General features: G+C 39.5%; 1 protein-coding gene across 2 annotated transcripts; it reads right to left on the bottom strand.

Moving 5' to 3' along the window:
- Nucleotides 1-2,300: 2,300 nt before the first annotated feature.
- Nucleotides 2,301-16,793, bottom strand: aimp1a (aminoacyl tRNA synthetase complex interacting multifunctional protein 1a). Of its 2 annotated transcripts, none has more exons than XM_086157252.1 (7): nt 16,700-16,793; nt 13,920-14,050; nt 13,302-13,415; nt 11,469-11,630; nt 8,772-8,977; nt 7,030-7,198; nt 2,301-2,610 (listed from the first exon to the last, which is right to left on the bottom strand). In XM_086157252.1, coding segments are annotated over exons 1-7 (951 nt in total). In that variant the 5' UTR covers nt 16,702-16,793; the 3' UTR covers nt 2,301-2,443. The 2 variants fall into 2 exon arrangements, with proteins under 2 accessions (XP_086013378.1, XP_086013377.1); XM_086157251.1 differs by lacking the exon at nt 16,700-16,793 and adding an exon at nt 15,796-16,075.
- Between the last annotated feature and the right edge of the window lie 211 nt (nt 16,794-17,004).

Here is a 17,004-nt window from a genome sequence, read left to right as displayed (position 1 = left end):
ACAGAATTTGGCATGGGCCCTTCAGTAAATCAGTTTTGTGTAAATTTGGGGGTAACTCCTTGATTTGGATGGTTTCTTCCAAACACCTGAGTTGACGGCAATGGTAATTAAAGATTTATTGAAAGGAAAAGCTCTGTAAATATGTAAAACTTAGTTTTCAATATACAATTTGGGTGATTTATAGGTTTTTTCTTGAAAATTTAGGATAACCGCTATTTCAAAGTTTCTAATGGATCGTCGGTAAACTGTTTGCATATTTGTTTTTTTGGCATAGTTTTTCCCATAGGAAAAAAAACAACCAAACCAAAACCACCACACCAAATTCAGCTATATTTTTTTATTTTGTAAATCTAAGGGTAACTCCTCAACTCGGATGGCTTATCCCAAGAGTCGACAGCAAAGCTTTGTTGAAAGCAAGAAAAAACATTTCACAGCCCAACCATCTAAATATTATTCATATGTGCTGTCAAATACCAGGAACGGTGTCAGGCTCCAGATAGCGAACCCACACACTGACAAGAGGACTCTGCTTCTGATCATTCAAATCTCATCAATTTCAGAGTGATCCAGGAGTGTTCTGCAAACCTTCCCGTTCCTTTGGTATCTTTTAACACCTACTCAGGACCACCTTTTGGTACAAATCCTCCGATTTAATACGAATCGTGGATGTCAGGGGAGGCAGTTGAATTCTCGCAGAACTCTCAGCTGGACTTTCATGTGCTGCCACTGACGGAATGCCTGCCTGCCCTCGGAAACTAGAAAAGTATTCCTTGCGGTGCCTGTTGTTTCATGTTCTGGCAATCGGGTCACTGTTTTGTTGAACTTAGAAACCAAAGTTTGGAGGGAAAAAAAAAGACTTATCTGTTAGTTACAGCCGCCCACTTGCCAAATTCTGTTAAGCTCATTAAAATCAAAAGAATTGTTTGGGTTTTTCTTTTTGTATTATTCATGTCTGGAGCTGCGTCGCTGGTATAATATTGATTTTACTTGTTTAAACAAAATGCGTTTAGTTTTCATTTTGAAACTAAAACCTTAATGTCTGAAGTCAGGACAGTTTTCAGTGATCAAACTTTTTTTTTAAGCAAAGGGTAAACTGATCCATGGGCCAAAATATCACATCCCCCATCAAAAAGCTGTCATTGTAAGTAAAATATGATTATTTGGCATGCACTCGCAGAACTATTAAGGGTTTCTTCTGATCAAATTTTATTTGAATTAAAGGTGCAAATACGTTAGCTCTCCTTTCAGTATAGTTCACACAGATAATTATATTGTTGCAATTTTATTACATAAGTATCAGTAATAATAACAATAGTAATTCATTATTTGTGACTTTCCCCATTAAATCTCAAGGCCAGAGTGTCTGATCCTATTTTGTACTGGATTCTGAAGCATCGCCGACAATCAGTTGACATGTTTAAGAGCTGCAGGTGAGCTGATACTGACATTCATGTCCTTGATGAACAGCAGTGTTATTACAGCCTTCTTAATGCTTAATTTTTGATAAACACATCGCACCGAGTGAAATGTGTTGCCGATACAATGATTGTCATAACCACTTGCGTGATTGTTTAGTACTACATTTTTTTTCTGGTTTTGTGAACTTTTGCAACCTCTCGAATGATTAGCTTGATAGGAAATGGTAGTTTGTCATTTTTTCTTTTCCACATGATCTAAAAACTATTTGGAGGGGGATTTGTGCTCAAACGTAATGGATCCTAGAAGAATCACGGCTTGTTAGAATTGATTCAATTAATGTGGTTTTAAAAAGGTTTCCCAGAACAGTGTGACACTGCTTTACATTTATGCTGATCGAACAAGACTTAAAACCTTCAAAATGTTAATGTTGAGGTATAGCACGTTGAAATTAAACAAGGGCATGCCATTTCTTATGTTTAACCTACTGCAAATAAAATAATAAAGGATCTGGTGTAAAGCTCAGTTCGGTTCCTTCCTCTGAAGTCTGATACTTCCAGAGGTCTGTAAATTCTTTTCTCTCAATGGCACCAATAAAACAAAGCACATGTCACTGGACTCAGTCGGGACTGAGATAATGCCGGCAAGCCAGGAGATTGGACGAACAAGCCACTACAAAGACCTTGAGAGGCCGACATGGGTTTATTTTCTGGGGTGCTTTTACGTCCAAATTTCATCTCGTAAAAACGTCCAAGACCGTTCCGAATGCCGAATGCAGTATCTCCTGCAGGATTGTTACTCCAAAACGACACCCTCGTGCCAACCGAAGTCTCTGTTTTTGTAGGACAAACAAGAACTGACTCTAAGAACACACTTTAAAATCATTTTCAAAGTCTTTATTGAATATTCTAAAAGGCAATTACTTCCAATTATCATCATCCTCTTTTTGCAACACTGCCACTGACATCACTGAGGGTGACCGCCAAATAAAGTTAACTCCGGGCAGCGCTAAGCGGGGCTCTCGATTTTATTTGATCCCGCTGTTGCTCATGGTTTGGGCTTTACACACTCCTTTGCCGGCCACTTCAAAAGCAGCTCCCTTGTAGGTTGCCACGTACTGGTCGTCCGTGCGCAGATCTGGCTGAATCTGCTCCCACACTTTCTTTTTGGGGTTCAGCTCTTTGTCTGGTTCACCTGCCGTCAGAAAGTCAGTTGGGTACATTTTAGAGCCTCTCCTGATCTTGAATTCGCAGCCGCATGCACAGGCAACAAATAACACCCAAGGAACAGTAATGACGGCTCACTAGAAATTAGCGGCCTGATAAAGTTTGGTCCAGAAAGGGATACATATAATATATTACCGGTAGAATATTCATAATATGAGGACCTGGTTGCGAGAAGAATTGCCTTGGAGAGACAGATGATTAGCAATGATTACCTCAGCGCCCTGGTACCAAACCTAAGGAAGTTTCCTTGTGTTTGACGCATTGAAACTGCAAATTCTTAATGAGCCCCATTTGTTATCTGGCGCAGTGAGTGGACGTTTTAAGCTTTAAATGACAAATAGATTCCCCCCCCCCCGTTTCATCAACGAAAAGGGAACGGCAGAAAACCTGGTAGCGTTTTAACCGCGTTCAAGTTAAATGCTAGATGGCTCTGTTTTTTTCGGGAGATCTGAGGCGAGCGGGAACTGTGAAAGACGAGAACCCGAATTTAATTGTGGGACCTCGGAAGGGTTAAGCTATGTTACTGTGATGTCAATTGAAGAGAGCCGGATTAGCATTGATATCTCTAACTCTGTGGAACGCAACTGTTTTTTTTGGTTGTGTTTTTTTTTTTACGACTCTTCTTAAACTGTCTTACGTCACGCCGCATTGATAGATGAGTAAAGTCTCAAATTGTAAACCAGAGCTAGCTGCACTGAAAAATTAACATTACCGGTAATTACATTTTTGATCTTTAAGATCAAATGCTATTGGATGCCAATCACTTCTGGGGCCTTTGATTATTTTAACAATTGCAAGCAAGCTTTGAAAGGCTCTTCCCGGCCATATGTCAAAATACCAAATAAGGGATTGATCGGAACAACCTTATTGATTGAAACACTAAGGGTCTAATTTGGCAATGCTGTGCTGCTTGGTATTTGTTGATAGCCAGTATCGTCCGGCTTCTGTGTTGTGTCAATGTTTTTTCTCCCTAAACAACCAGGGCATGAGGACACAAATGTGTTTTGTTTCCCCAAGTCTGCCGGTTTACAACCCATGAGTGGCAACAATCAGTTTTGATCAGAAGCGTGAAGGAGGTTTTGATGAGCAACTTGTGCACATTCTTAACTTCAAGCAGAAAAACTGGGTCCCATTAGTCAAGGAAATGTGAGCAATTACGAGCATATACTTCCATCAGCAGAGGATTGGCTGTAACAAAATCTGTTACAGACCTCGGTTAGAGAAAACAGGGACAACTACCGCACTTATTTCGGTCATTAATAGAGCGCAACGGTGTGGTCCCTGAAAAGTGAAAACAACCATTCATTTTGTGTATTAACACTTAAATTATGTGCCATAAACAGCAAGCCAAATCCATGAGATTGTACTGGTCTGTCTCGAAGTTACAAGTAGGTGTCATATCAACTTTGTTGATAAATTTTTTTTCACCCAGAGATACTAAAAAAATATTGTCGGTTTCGTCCTGCTTGCTTCTACTGTAGGTTTCAGCTGGTTTTGGAAATAAAAGTATAGGGATTTTAAAATACACGTACTAGTATTTCGCCTACTATGCCAATCAAAACTTAAGTGGGGCAAAAAAGTATTTAGTCAGCCACCAGTGGTGCAAGTTCTCCCACTTAAAAAGATGAGAGGCCTGTAATTTTCATTAGAAAAAAAATCCTGAAGTCCAAATGTCCAAATGTCTGATTTTTAAAGAAATTATTAGTAAATTATGGTGGAAAATAAGTATTTGGTCACCTCCAAACAAGCAAGATTTCTGGCTCTCACAGACCTGTAACTTCTTTCTTAAGACGCTCCTTAGTCCTCAACATGTGACCTGTATTAATGGCACCTGTTTGAACTGGTTATCAGTATAAAAGACACCTGTCCACAACCTCAAACTGGTGTCAAAGGACACCAGAAACATAATTGTAGACCTGCACCAGGCTGGGAAGACTGAATCTGCAATAGGTAAGCAACTTGGTGTGAAGAAATCAACTGTGGGAGCAACTACTAGAAAATGGAAGACATACAAGGCCACTGATAATCTCCCTCGAACTGGGGCTCCACGCAAGATCTCACCCTGTGGGGTCAAAATGATCGCTAAAACGGTGAGCAAAAATCCCAGAACCACACGGCAGGAACTGGGACCAAAGTAACAAAGGCTACCATCAATAACACACTATGCCACCAGGGACTCAAATCCTGCAGTGCCAGACGTGTCCCCCTGCTTAAGCCAGTACATGTCCAGGCCTGTCTGAAGTTTTCTAGAGAGCATTTGGATGATCCAGAGGAGGATTGGGAGAATGTCCTATGGTCAGATGAACCCAAAATAGAATGCTTTGGTTAAAAACTCAACTTGTCGTGTTTGGAGGAGAAAGAATGCGGAGTTGCATCCAAATAACACCATACCTACTGTGAAGCATGGCGGTGGAAACGTCATGCTTTGAGGCTGTTTTTCTGCGAAGGAAAGAATGAACACGGCCATGTATCGTGAGGTTTTGAGTGAAAACCTCCTTCCAATGGCACTGAAGATGAATCGTGGCCGGGTATTTCAGCATGACAACGATCCCAAACACACCGCAACGAAGGACTGGCTTCGTAAGAAGCATTTCAAGGTCCTGGAGTGGCCTTGCCAGTCTCCAGATCTCAACCCCATAGAAAATCTTTGGAGGCGGTTGAAAGTCTGTGTTGCCAGCAACAGCCCCAAAACATTACTGCCCTAGAAGAGATTTGCATGGAGGAATGGGCCAAAATACCAGCAACAGTGTTTGAAAACCTTGTGAAGACTTACAGAAAATGACCTCTGTCATTGCCAACAAAAGGTATATAACAAAGTATATGGATGAACTTTTGTTATTGACCAAATACTTATTTTCCACCATAATTTAAAAACCAGACAATGTGATTTTCTGGATATTTTTCGTTCTCATTCCATCTCTCATAGTTGAAGTGTACCTATGATGAAAATTACAGGCCTCTCTTATCTTTTTAAGTGGGAGAACTTGCACAATTTGTGTCTGACTAAATAAATTTTTTGCCCCATTGTATGTCTTAGGATAAATAAAAAAAAAAAAGTTTTAAGGGTTGAAAATAAAAACGGGAAATTCATTTGCTGAATCATATCTAGAATAACATGGTGTTGCCCATATATACTTTGGGGAAAAAATTCTAAATTTACAGTGTTTTATAAATTATCTTAAAAGGGCAGCCTGTGGATCTGCCAGTGCTGCTGTCTGATTTCCGCCTCAGGACCCGACTACGGGTTCTGAACTGATGGCGGAGTCTGCTTATACGGAAGTCATATCAGTTTGAGAAGATCTGATGGGGAAGCGTGTTAAACCCCATGTTGACGCTGCGCAGCAAAGCGGGAAATGGCAGAAATAACTGTGACTCGAAAACAGTCAAAGGGAGAAGCAATTTTACCACATGAGCGAGCCTCTAATCCGCATTAGAAACACTAGATTCATGGGAATACGATCAAAATCTGAAACGCTTTGCAGAAGAATTCCACTGCCGCTAAAAGAGTCCAGGTGGATTATGATGTCGCCTGGTAGACAGAACTAAACCATGTCTTCCACTTTTTTTTTCTCTTTCTCTCTGCTGAACCATATTTTCAGGAGACTGTCTGACTAAGACTGTGTAATGACTAATATTGATGCCAAATGCTTTCATGAGCAATTGAGAGGCATTTCCAACATGTATTAATACAAATAATGCTGGTGGGCTGTGGGTATTAGAACCACAAATTTAAATCCCCCCTCCCCCACTTGAATGGAAGCTTTAAAATGAACAAAAACAGATTTGAACGACAACGGTTAGCTATCCCGCATTTTCAAAGGGACATCAAGTAGAATTACACTGGCCGGTTTGTACTCTGTTTTTCTTTCGGTTGTTTTTATTTTCAAGCTACATTAATTAGATTGTGCCTGGAAAACATCACTTGACACTCAATAGTCTAGGAAACGTATTACTTCATTAAAAAGAAATGGTCCGCATGCCACAGCTTGGAAACTTGTTGTTTCAATTGTCCAGGAATGAAAACCAAAAAGGGTAGGATATGTTCCCCAGACGTTGATTGGGCTGTCAAAGGAGGCGTCACAGGCCATTTAACCACCCCTAAACAGCACTGACGAATCCACTAATGAGTTTTCAGTGGGTTTTTAATTGAGAGCCCGGTTTGGGGGTCTTCGAAGGAATGAATGTTGAAAAGACCGTATTGTTTTTGGCGGCCGCAGGTTTGACAGCGACCACCGTAAAAAGGAAGAGGCATTCGCGCAGACATCCGCAACGATAATTTCTTTTTGAAGGCACCCGGTGACGTTGGAATCGACGCTCAATCGAGCGCAGAGGATCACTGATTAATAAGTTTTGGACGACGAATCTCTGTCATTAGGGATAATCGTACCTGGAAAGCCTTGGAAAGTGACTCTGTCCCCTGGTACTGCTCCACATGGCGGATCGAGTATTTCGACCTTGTCTGGTGAGCTGGCGCACATGACCATTGCCTGGGACACCACTCCTCTCATCTTGGCCGGCTTCAGGTTACAAAGCAGAACTGCCATGCGGTTCTGCATCTGCAGGAGTTGAGGAAGATTAATACGGTCCCATATCCCAGATAATAGAAAAGATGAACAAATTATGCTGAATTTAGTTTGGGGGGGTTGAGGGGGGACTTCAACGGATGTGGTCTGTATGGTTACAGGCCTCAGAATTTCATAATCCAATATAAACAATAATGCCATAGCCAATCTCGTGATTGAAAATTACAGGTTCTGAGGGCTTATGGCTTGTTTGCCTCATTTTATAAACTAAAGGGAGCAAACAGGAAAATGTACTTTTGAGCTCAGAGACCTCTGCGGCTGACTGAAATTTCAAAGAATGCCGGAGGCCGAGTCTGCCAGCAAGTCAAGGGGGAAGAACGCCGAACGCTCGCTTGTATCGAGGTGATATGTGCCAGGTCTTGTAAATATTCACGAGAAGGGATTTCCTGCATTGAGTTTCCTATGTAAATCTAAAATGACTCATTTAGTTGAGGTGATTTCCGTTTTCATCTCACTTTTTTTTTTTGGAAAAGTGTGAGAACAACTGGCACAGAATAAAAAACAAAACAAAACAGGGTCCTTTGAAGATTTAATCAGGAGTTTGTTTCAACTGATACCAACTTGGAATTATCATTGAGCCAAATATTTCATTCTAATAAAAAAAGGCCATGGTTATTAAACCCATCAGGCGTCTCTTCAAAGAAGACCCACCTGCATCGCCTCAAAAAAAAAAAAAAAAAAAAAAAAAAAAAAGAAAAGATAATGGCTCAAATTAAACAAAGTTAAAAGAAAAAGGAAAAGGATGTGAGTTTACATTTGTTCCATTTGTACTGGAGCTGACAAGAAAAATTTATTGCGGGAGCAGTGTTTGGGGAAATGTGTTAAGGAAGCACAGAATATGACCATAATTCTAAAATGCCGTGGCAAATGTCAGGTTATTATAAAGGGACTCAAATTTTGCCTCTTGGCCTCGAGGAAGAGCTGTTTGTTTATTCAAGCTTTCAGCAGATGCAGCTTTCCTTTCAGAAAAGGCCACGCTTATCTAAAATAACAACACAGAGCTTTCTTATCTTCCCGGCAAAAAGCTTTGGGAAGAGAAATACTTTAGCTGAAAAGGAACTTTTTCATTTCGCATCCCCACGAAAACAAGAAAATTCTCAGAAAAATTCCTGTCAGGAACAAATTACAAACACAAAAAATAATATTCTGAGGGTGACCTGAAGACCCAAGGTAAAATGTCCTCCGTATTAAGTTTCTTATAATTAAAGACAATCAAAAAAAAAAAACATACAAAAAAAAAAAACACCATGGCCTCCAACTTCAAATATATAATGCAGGGATTTTTACCCTTTCTATTTAACCACTGAACCACAACAGCACTGCCTGAAAGAAAATAAATAGATGCAGTTAAATCTATTCACTTTGATTTACTTTTAGCAAGTACCGCCGAAAGGGGAGGGGGTTAGCCAGCTTTACAAATACATCCAGAAAAAAATCAATGTAATGACTGCCGATGCTGCTGCGTCACTCGTTTTACAAAGTGAAAAAAATGAACAAGATGCTTTATAATTGAAGTAGAATTATGTCGACAAGTGTAATCCAGTACCTGCTCCAGAGGTATGTGCCTGACGAGACCACTGACCACAGTCCGAGGAGAAGCCTCTCCGACATCAACCTGCTCGACATAGAGAGCGTCAGCGTCTGGGTGCTTCTCCGCTTTGACTATGCGGCCAATGCGCAGGTCGAGGCGAGACACATCCACCGCCGCCGCTTCGTCTTGACCGGGGGCCGCCTGCTTCTTCTCCGCTTTCTCTGAAATTGGAAAAGAAAAAGGAGAGGGGGGTGAATACAGCCACAAGGGAAGTTATTCGCCAAGTACATTTTGCCCGAGTTTCACATCCCACTTGGATTTTGGAATGTTATTTAATTGTTTCTTTCTCAGTCAGATGCAATAATCGCATTTGTCTTGTGTTTTCGGTGCAACACGTTTGCGTGGTGGAGCAGATTCATCTGCGAGAGCTTTCATGCTAATATCCTAAATGTGCAGAACATTATAGAAAATGTTTATTTGAAAGCATCGCAAATACTTGAGAAAACTGGTGTTATTGAAAGGGATACTATAAAAAACAAGTCATAGTTGAAACAATACCGGGCATCTGTCTGGAATCTCGTTCAATTTCCTTCTATAAACTAAAACAAAGCCCACCAATGGAGAGCCCCGGGGCGGCATGTGTTTCATGTCATCCGTAAATAACAAAATTTAGAAAATTACATTCTGACATCTTACCAGAGATGTGAGTTGCACACCTTTGAGTAAATCTCAAACCCATGCACACTTTTGGCTGAAGCTGAGTGTAACATGATGCCGTGACATATCAAAACAGCGGATGAGCTGCGGAGGACAGAGTAACTTTTACTTGCTTCATTATCCTACATTCTTTCCATTGGGGTGAAAGGGGGAAAAAAAAAAAAAATCAAATAGATTTTAATCATGCCTCAGAGCCTGCACCGGCTCTGAAAAATATAACTTACAATGCTGCTTTTGATATGCAACGTTTCTCTCCTTGAATAATCTTTCTTGTGTACTGATGACAGTAAAAACAAAACACAAGCCGCAGGAATCCCAAGAAGGACATGGATGGTGTTTGCAGGATCACAAGAGATGATTGTCTGGATGTTACGCTGCGCAAGACCCATGAACAATTACCACGGACAAAGGCTTGTTAAGAGGGAGGGAAGCGTACGTGGCAGTGAAAAATGCCAGACAGCCCGGTGAATTTGCCATTGAAATACATCTGAATATTTGTAATCTATTTGTAAACTATTTTAAAATTGCATTAGGAATTTTATTCTTTAGTATTCTGAGTTAAAACAAAAGTGTAATGCTGGTTAACTTTGTGTAGATTAGATCTGGCATTTTTTATAGACTCCTGCAAAAAATATATTTATACTGTTACATGAAGCATCATGCAAGGGTTCACCAAAATACGTGAATTAAGAAAAGATAAAAAATATACATAAGTATCAATGGCAAGTGGATTTTAAAAATAAAATAAAATAATAATAATAATAATTTACTTTGCAAAGTGCTGGAGACGAGGGATGAGAATTCTAAATTCAATTCACTCCCAGAGGTGCAGTGGTTAGCACTTCTGCCTCACAGCAAGGAGGTTCCTGGTTTGATTCTGCAGAGAGTCTTTCTGCGTGGAGTTTGCATGTTCTCCTTGTGTCTGTGCGGCTTTCCTCTGGGTTCTCTGGTTTACTCCCGACATCGAAGAAACTTGCAGTAGGCTCAATGAAAACCTTTAATTCTCCAGATGTGAGATGACAGAGTGAATGGTTGTATGTCTATGTCAGCGGTCCCCAACCTTTTTTGTACCAGGGACCGGGTTTGTGTATGAAAGTATTTCTGCAGGCTGATTTGAGGCATGGGGGCTCAAATAATAAAAATGTTTGGCAGTTCACAATATTTAATCCCAATACAACAATTACACTTTATATTAGGCAAATACAATATTGTGCGTCAGAAAGGCAAAGGTGGAAACAGTCTTTTTTCGAAAAAGATCCGGAAGGTCTAATGAAAAAAACTATCATTTGTACCAAGAAAGAGTTTCTTTGCAGACTGGTACCGGTTAGGGACTGCTGGTCTATACGATCTGTGAATATCAGTATATGATTGTGTGTTTGTGTCCATCCCAACCCTCACACAACCCCTGTCTCTGTTTATCTCTGTCCTTCTCACTTCCTGGCTCTCTTTACAAAAAATAACAATCGGTCGGCTGAGACCGAAGGCAACCCGTGTAGAGCTCGGACCTGTCCAAGGTCTCTTCCCGGTAAAAGGCAGATTTTCCTCGCCAATGTTGCCAAGTGCTTGCTCATGGGGGAATGCTGGATTTCTGTCAATGGTTTTAAAGAGAACAGTCCAGACCTGCTCTACATGTAAAGTGTCATGACAAAACTCAGTTTGTTTGACGTGGCACTATATAAATAAAGTCTGACTTGAATGGGAGAGAGAATGGTTGGATATCTATATATGTAGCCATGTGATTGATTGGTCCAGGGTGAACCCCGCCCCCTTGCCCAAAGACAGCTGGGATAGGCACCTGTGCTACCTTGAGTGCAGTATAGACAGTGAATGAATTAATTGATTTATTCTGCTTATTCAGCCGGTATCGGTGTGTGAGTGTGTGAATGAATGGCTGAATGCAATCTAATGTGAAGTGCTTTGAACACACTACATACGTTGAGATAATTTACTCCATCACTGATGTAAAGGTTAACATGTCCTCTCTAGAGTATTTACCTTTTTTCTCTGGTTTCTTCTTTTTGTTGTCATCTTTGTTGGGAGGAGTCTGCATGGGTGCAGCGGACAAAGTAGAGGGTGTCGGAGCAGAGTGTTGGGGCGGGATGGGTTTTGCAGTGCACTCGGTGTTCATTTGAGACGATGGCAGAGCCACGTCGAGCACTGGGAGGGCGAAACCAAGCAAAAGGTGAGCTGCGAATCACGCTGACTTTAAAAGTAGTTTTCACGTGCAGCACTAATGTGGCAGCTTATTTACAGTACAAGGACAAACAGTAGATTGCTCTTTTGGTTTTCCTATTTCGAGCACAAAGCCGTCTGTTTCCACACAACAGTCAGAAATGATACCCAAAAAAAGTTTTATTTACACATCCGGGGGTGGAGGTGGGGCTCTCCACACTCACACTCACACTCACACTCACACTCCATACTCAAACTGTTGTGAGTAAATGTGTTGAAATTGATGGAAACAGGACATTTGAGCCGTGAAGTAGCCCCACAATTACTCACCAGAAAAAAAACATATAACCCTTCATTTAAGGTGCCTGATGTTTGCTTGTGTCAGACAAACACTGGCTTACAGCTACACCAAGGTACTTTTAATTAACCTTAATTCCACGTTGGGACCTGAAGCCAGGGCCTTTCTGGTTTACCTTGGGATAACAAACAATACCTTCTTTAATTCTTTTCTCAAAGTTTTAACTATAAATGAGGGGCTATCTCCATCCGTCATTGTGCTAAAAGGGCCTTCTTTTAGGAAACAGGAAACATACGTTGAATATTTGGTGATATTTCTGGGAGGATTACATTGACAGATTGGAGTTTGTTAAGACGAAGCACTATCACTCAGCTGTACAGAGACATAACTTCATGAGAGGGAGATGACTTTCACAGTCTAGGAAAACAAGCTAAATGGTAATGGACGGGGCTGGAGAAAAGGCAAAGTGTTAATCCGTGACCGTGGAGCCATTCTCCACACTGGCATATGTCAAATATAGTCAAATGATACTGAATCAATTGGGTAAGAATATTTATTCAACGTATATGAGTGCTGTTATAGGTCCATTGCCAATCATCAAAAGTGGAACAGCTCAAGCAGACCATTACATTTATGGGATTGGTTAATTGAAATGATGCTCTGCACAGTAAGCTTTGATTGAACCACAAACGTTTTGGGATTTTAAAACTTTAAAACTTTGTGGCCCATTAATTCCTGTCGCCACCTTTTTTTTTTTTGCCTTTCAAGTAGAGGCCTGAACTCAGGAGGTTCATACTTGTCTGTGTATTCATTAAACTATTTTCTGCCACCTTAAAGCCATTTGAACCAACAAAACAAACATCTCATTTGGACGCAGTGTGTGGAAAATTGGTCCACTGTACTAGAAGGCATTCCCTCAAAGTTCCAACGCTAACACATTGCGTTTTTGAGCATGTTAAAATTGCTTATTTCTTCCAGTCTGCCTGTATTCCTGTGGCTATCTGGAAAAGATTAAATGTGTGTTAATGATCAGAGCAGTCTGCCCTTGAATGTCAAAGTGTGTGAGATGCATAAATAGCTGACAGACACGTTGTCTTCTTGAAGGACTGTGGTCGTGTATAATAAAAAACAACAAAGATCTGGTAACGTTCAACCGAGGTTAAAACCTACCAGTTATTATCATTGACAGTACCAAAGAGGAAAATGCTCAAATGAGCTACAACGGACATAAAATATTCCCATGTCAAGGCCACACAAGTGTATCAAACTAGATATAAAAATAACAAAAATCAAGGTTTTTTAAGACAAATATTCCATCTGTGGAAGAAATCTTTAGAGGGAATAAAAAGTCAATATACCTCCCTTCTGCTTCTCCTTCTCCAGGAGCTGTTTCTTCAGCTCTTCAATGTCGCTCTTCAGTTTGGCATTTTCAACCATGAGTTTCTTCTCCTCTCTGACACTGGCCTGGACAACTGCAAGGAATCAGAATGTGAATCCAACCGCTCTTTTCACGGACGACAAATGGTGTGTCGTGTGTGAAGTCTGTCAGAATAGGTGTTGGTCCTTGATTTACAAAGACAGAAAATATATAGTGCTGATATTCTGATTATGTTCTGATTTAATTTGACTCATCCCAAACCTACCAAATTCTATGTTTTCCACGTTTTATAAGAGTGCCTGTATAAAGGAGAGAAGACACTTAACTTGACATTCATCTATTTACCTTTAAACTGGACAACATATCATAATTCTGAAGAGTTTTGCACTTCAATTGAAATAGCTTTTCAAATGAGGAAGGCAAGCAGCTCTTTAAGCCAAAATGTAAAGAGTTGCTACGACAATATTTATGTGCTTATGATGTGTGTATAATGGCCAAAAAGCAAATCCAGAATTGTAAAAAAATAAGTTGATATTGTAAACGATGATAGATTTTTTTTGGGGGGGGGACATGTGTACTTTGAAGTGTCTTCTCTTACTGGCTTTCTCCTTGAGCAGCTGGATTTGTTGCTTGAGATACTCGATGATTTGGTCGGCCTCAGCTGCTCGCTGCTCTAACCTCATCAAAGGGTTGTGAGATGACATTTTGACCAAGGAGTGAGCCAGAAACCTAAAAAGAAAAAAAAAGAAAAAAAAAAAAAAACAATAAAAAGTAAAGTCATCGCAAAATGATAACACATTTCAAGGATCCCAAAGTGGTTATATACCAACATGATTAAATGCAAATTTTGAGTATTTTTCCTTTAAATTGTAAATGCAGAGGTATGCATGGAGTGACATGCAGTTGACATTCCAGTACAACTACACCACAAGCCACAACCTCTAAAATGACCACAGTCGAGTCCACTTTCTCTGAGACTCAAACAGAACACCGCACAGTGGTCTGTGGTAGAAGGCTGTTCAGCACCGCATTGCATAATAAAGCCATTTGTGTTCAAGATATATCGAAGACCCAATCACAGTTAAAGAAATAGAAATAGAATCTGACTGATTGACAGGGTATTGCATGCTTCGGCTGTCATGACAGCATTTGGTATGTGGATAAGTCTTGAGATGTGGAGGTTTATCAAACATTAGTTTGCAATTTTCACACATCAATCTGTTGAAATTGAAGAAGTTGATTGCATAAATTAGTTGGCCTTTAGTGGCAAGAAATGGAATTATACTTATGTTTATTTTCAAAATTATACACCACTTTTACACACAAAAAAATACAGCTGAAAAGTCTTTTTTTTAAATGAAGTTAATTTAAAGAAAAAAAAGCAGAACAAGGCAAAGTGTCTCTTGAGGAAAGAGTAAAGTGAAGATTTTCTTTTTTTAAGACTAAAAGGCATAGAGACGAAAACGTCTTTCACATATTAAAAGGGAGGTGCTGGAAAACAACAGTTGGCCCAAGATGTAACAGAATGCTGGGGGATGAGGAAATTAGAAACACAAAAGAACTGGAGTTGATAAAATCAAAGATCAAAGCATTGTTTTTTGCAGGAACTGAATCGATTTAAACAGTGGTCAAATAGTAAAGAGTCCCAAACAGACGGGTCTCACTAGATAACCCTTACAAATTAGTAACATTAATACATGAAGAGTTCTTTTTATCTTTTCATATTTCATCTTCAAAATAGTCCAAAGTATTCACTATACTGATAGAAATTAAATTAAACCTAAAGTCAACTCAATTTTTGAAAACATATTAATGCAGTTTTAAAATCACATCGTATTTATCTTTACATTTCCAAATTCGGATGATGACCTTTAGACAGGATCAGCTGTTCAGGGCATCAACCGACTTTACACCCGTCTGTAGCCTAAAAATAGACGTGTGTGTTTTGTTCACTTGTTCACTTCCACAATCTTACTACCTTAACCCATTCATATGTCATGCCCTAACTCTGCTATCTTTCTTATCCTTTTTTGTTGCAGCCTGCACACATCCTGCCTATTTTTGTTTATTTATTTTATTCATTGCTTTTGTCACTATTTATAATGTCATTTTGTTCTGGTTTTTCACCCTCACGGTCCCTTTATGTTGTCCATTATTATCCCTGATGTTGTTGTTGTTGCTGTCTATTTATTCGTGGATGTCTTGCTATCTTCTTTCTCTCTATTTATATTTATATTCATATTCATTTTACTTTTTTTACATTATAACTGTTACACTGCTGCGACAAAGTAATTTCCCCAATGGGGATCAATAATGTTGAACTTATCTTACGCGGGTCTCATTCTTTTCTTTATTCCCCCAAACATATTAGCCATCAGCTTCATATGGATTTTAAGAGACCGAACCTAACTGGATACATGTCATTTTCAACGCTTCATTCCAGTAATAAGAAAATAGTGAGGGATAATACTTGCTTGGCTTTTTGAAACCAGGCCATGTGAAACTGTCTCTGTAGAGGAAAGTGAGGAAGACCTCACAGTATTTGTGGGTCTTTCACTGCCGATGAATTATTTCCCTTAAAAAAAAATCAGTCTTGGGGTCCAATCCACTTATTAGCCCTTTTAATGCAGGGTGGAATGCAGAGGTATGGTTGGAAGTAAAATCCACATCAATTAATGCCCATGAACAATATGAAATATTTTTCCCCCAAGCACATATAAACGTATAAGATGATAGATATTAGACATTAATATCCAGGTGAACAAATATAGCTTGAATTCACTTGAATCTTGAAATAGTTTGTAGACGTAGAGTAGACGTGTTCAGGCGTTGCATCTTTTGGAGCGTGCTACAAATGTAAATAAGAAAATATATAAGATGGGTCCAGTTTGGAATTAATCGAATAAGATACAACTTCATACAAATATCTTTCCAAAAGTACAACATTTGTTAAAAAATCCCTTTTATTCAATAAAATGTAGAATAATGAATAAGAACAAGTCAGGGTTATAATATAATAAACCTTTCGAAATTGCCGACTCGAAAATTACGGATCGCAAGAAATCATGCAAAAGGTTGCTGGTTGATAATGACTTTACCAAAATGCTGATCATTTACATTTTATTTTTCAGTGAGGTTGGTTTGTCACTACATACTACCTAGTCATTAAGGTGAATAAATGAGAGAGTAGCTGTAGATGAGCTAACTGCAGATGTTAACTGCCGAGACGTCCCATTGGTTTTAGTTTTCACCACCGCAAATTGAACAACATGCTCGAGATCATAGTTTAAATTCTGGATTAGTTAAACGCCGTGTTAATAAAATTATCATGTATTTTGGTTGTTGGAGATTATAATAGAAATATAGCATGGAACTTACATGGACCCGGGGTGACAAAACCCGACACGTTTCTCAGTGAGCTTAGAGCTTCTTGACAGCTGCTAGCTTTTCAGCTAACTTTAGCTAAGTTTACTTGCAGGCAGCGAGCAGTCACACGCTAAGTGACGTCAAGCATAGTAGATTTCATTGCCATATAGATGAGTCACAGCCTTCAGAGAGCTAATCATGTCTCGGCGGATATATATTTTGTAGATCGAATACAGCTGCTCCAGTCAAACGAGTAGGTGGCAAACGCCTGTGAGTAAATTATTCAAAATGTAAAATAAACTCGTCTAAGAAAATAA

This window comes from Fistularia commersonii, chromosome 12, assembly GCF_037954325.1.
Source record: "Fistularia commersonii isolate RoL2024-O1a breed Wild chromosome 12, RoL_Fcom_v1.0, whole genome shotgun sequence".
NCBI lineage: Eukaryota > Metazoa > Chordata > Actinopteri > Syngnathiformes > Fistulariidae > Fistularia > Fistularia commersonii.
This window is presented reverse-complemented; position numbering and strand designations above follow the sequence as displayed.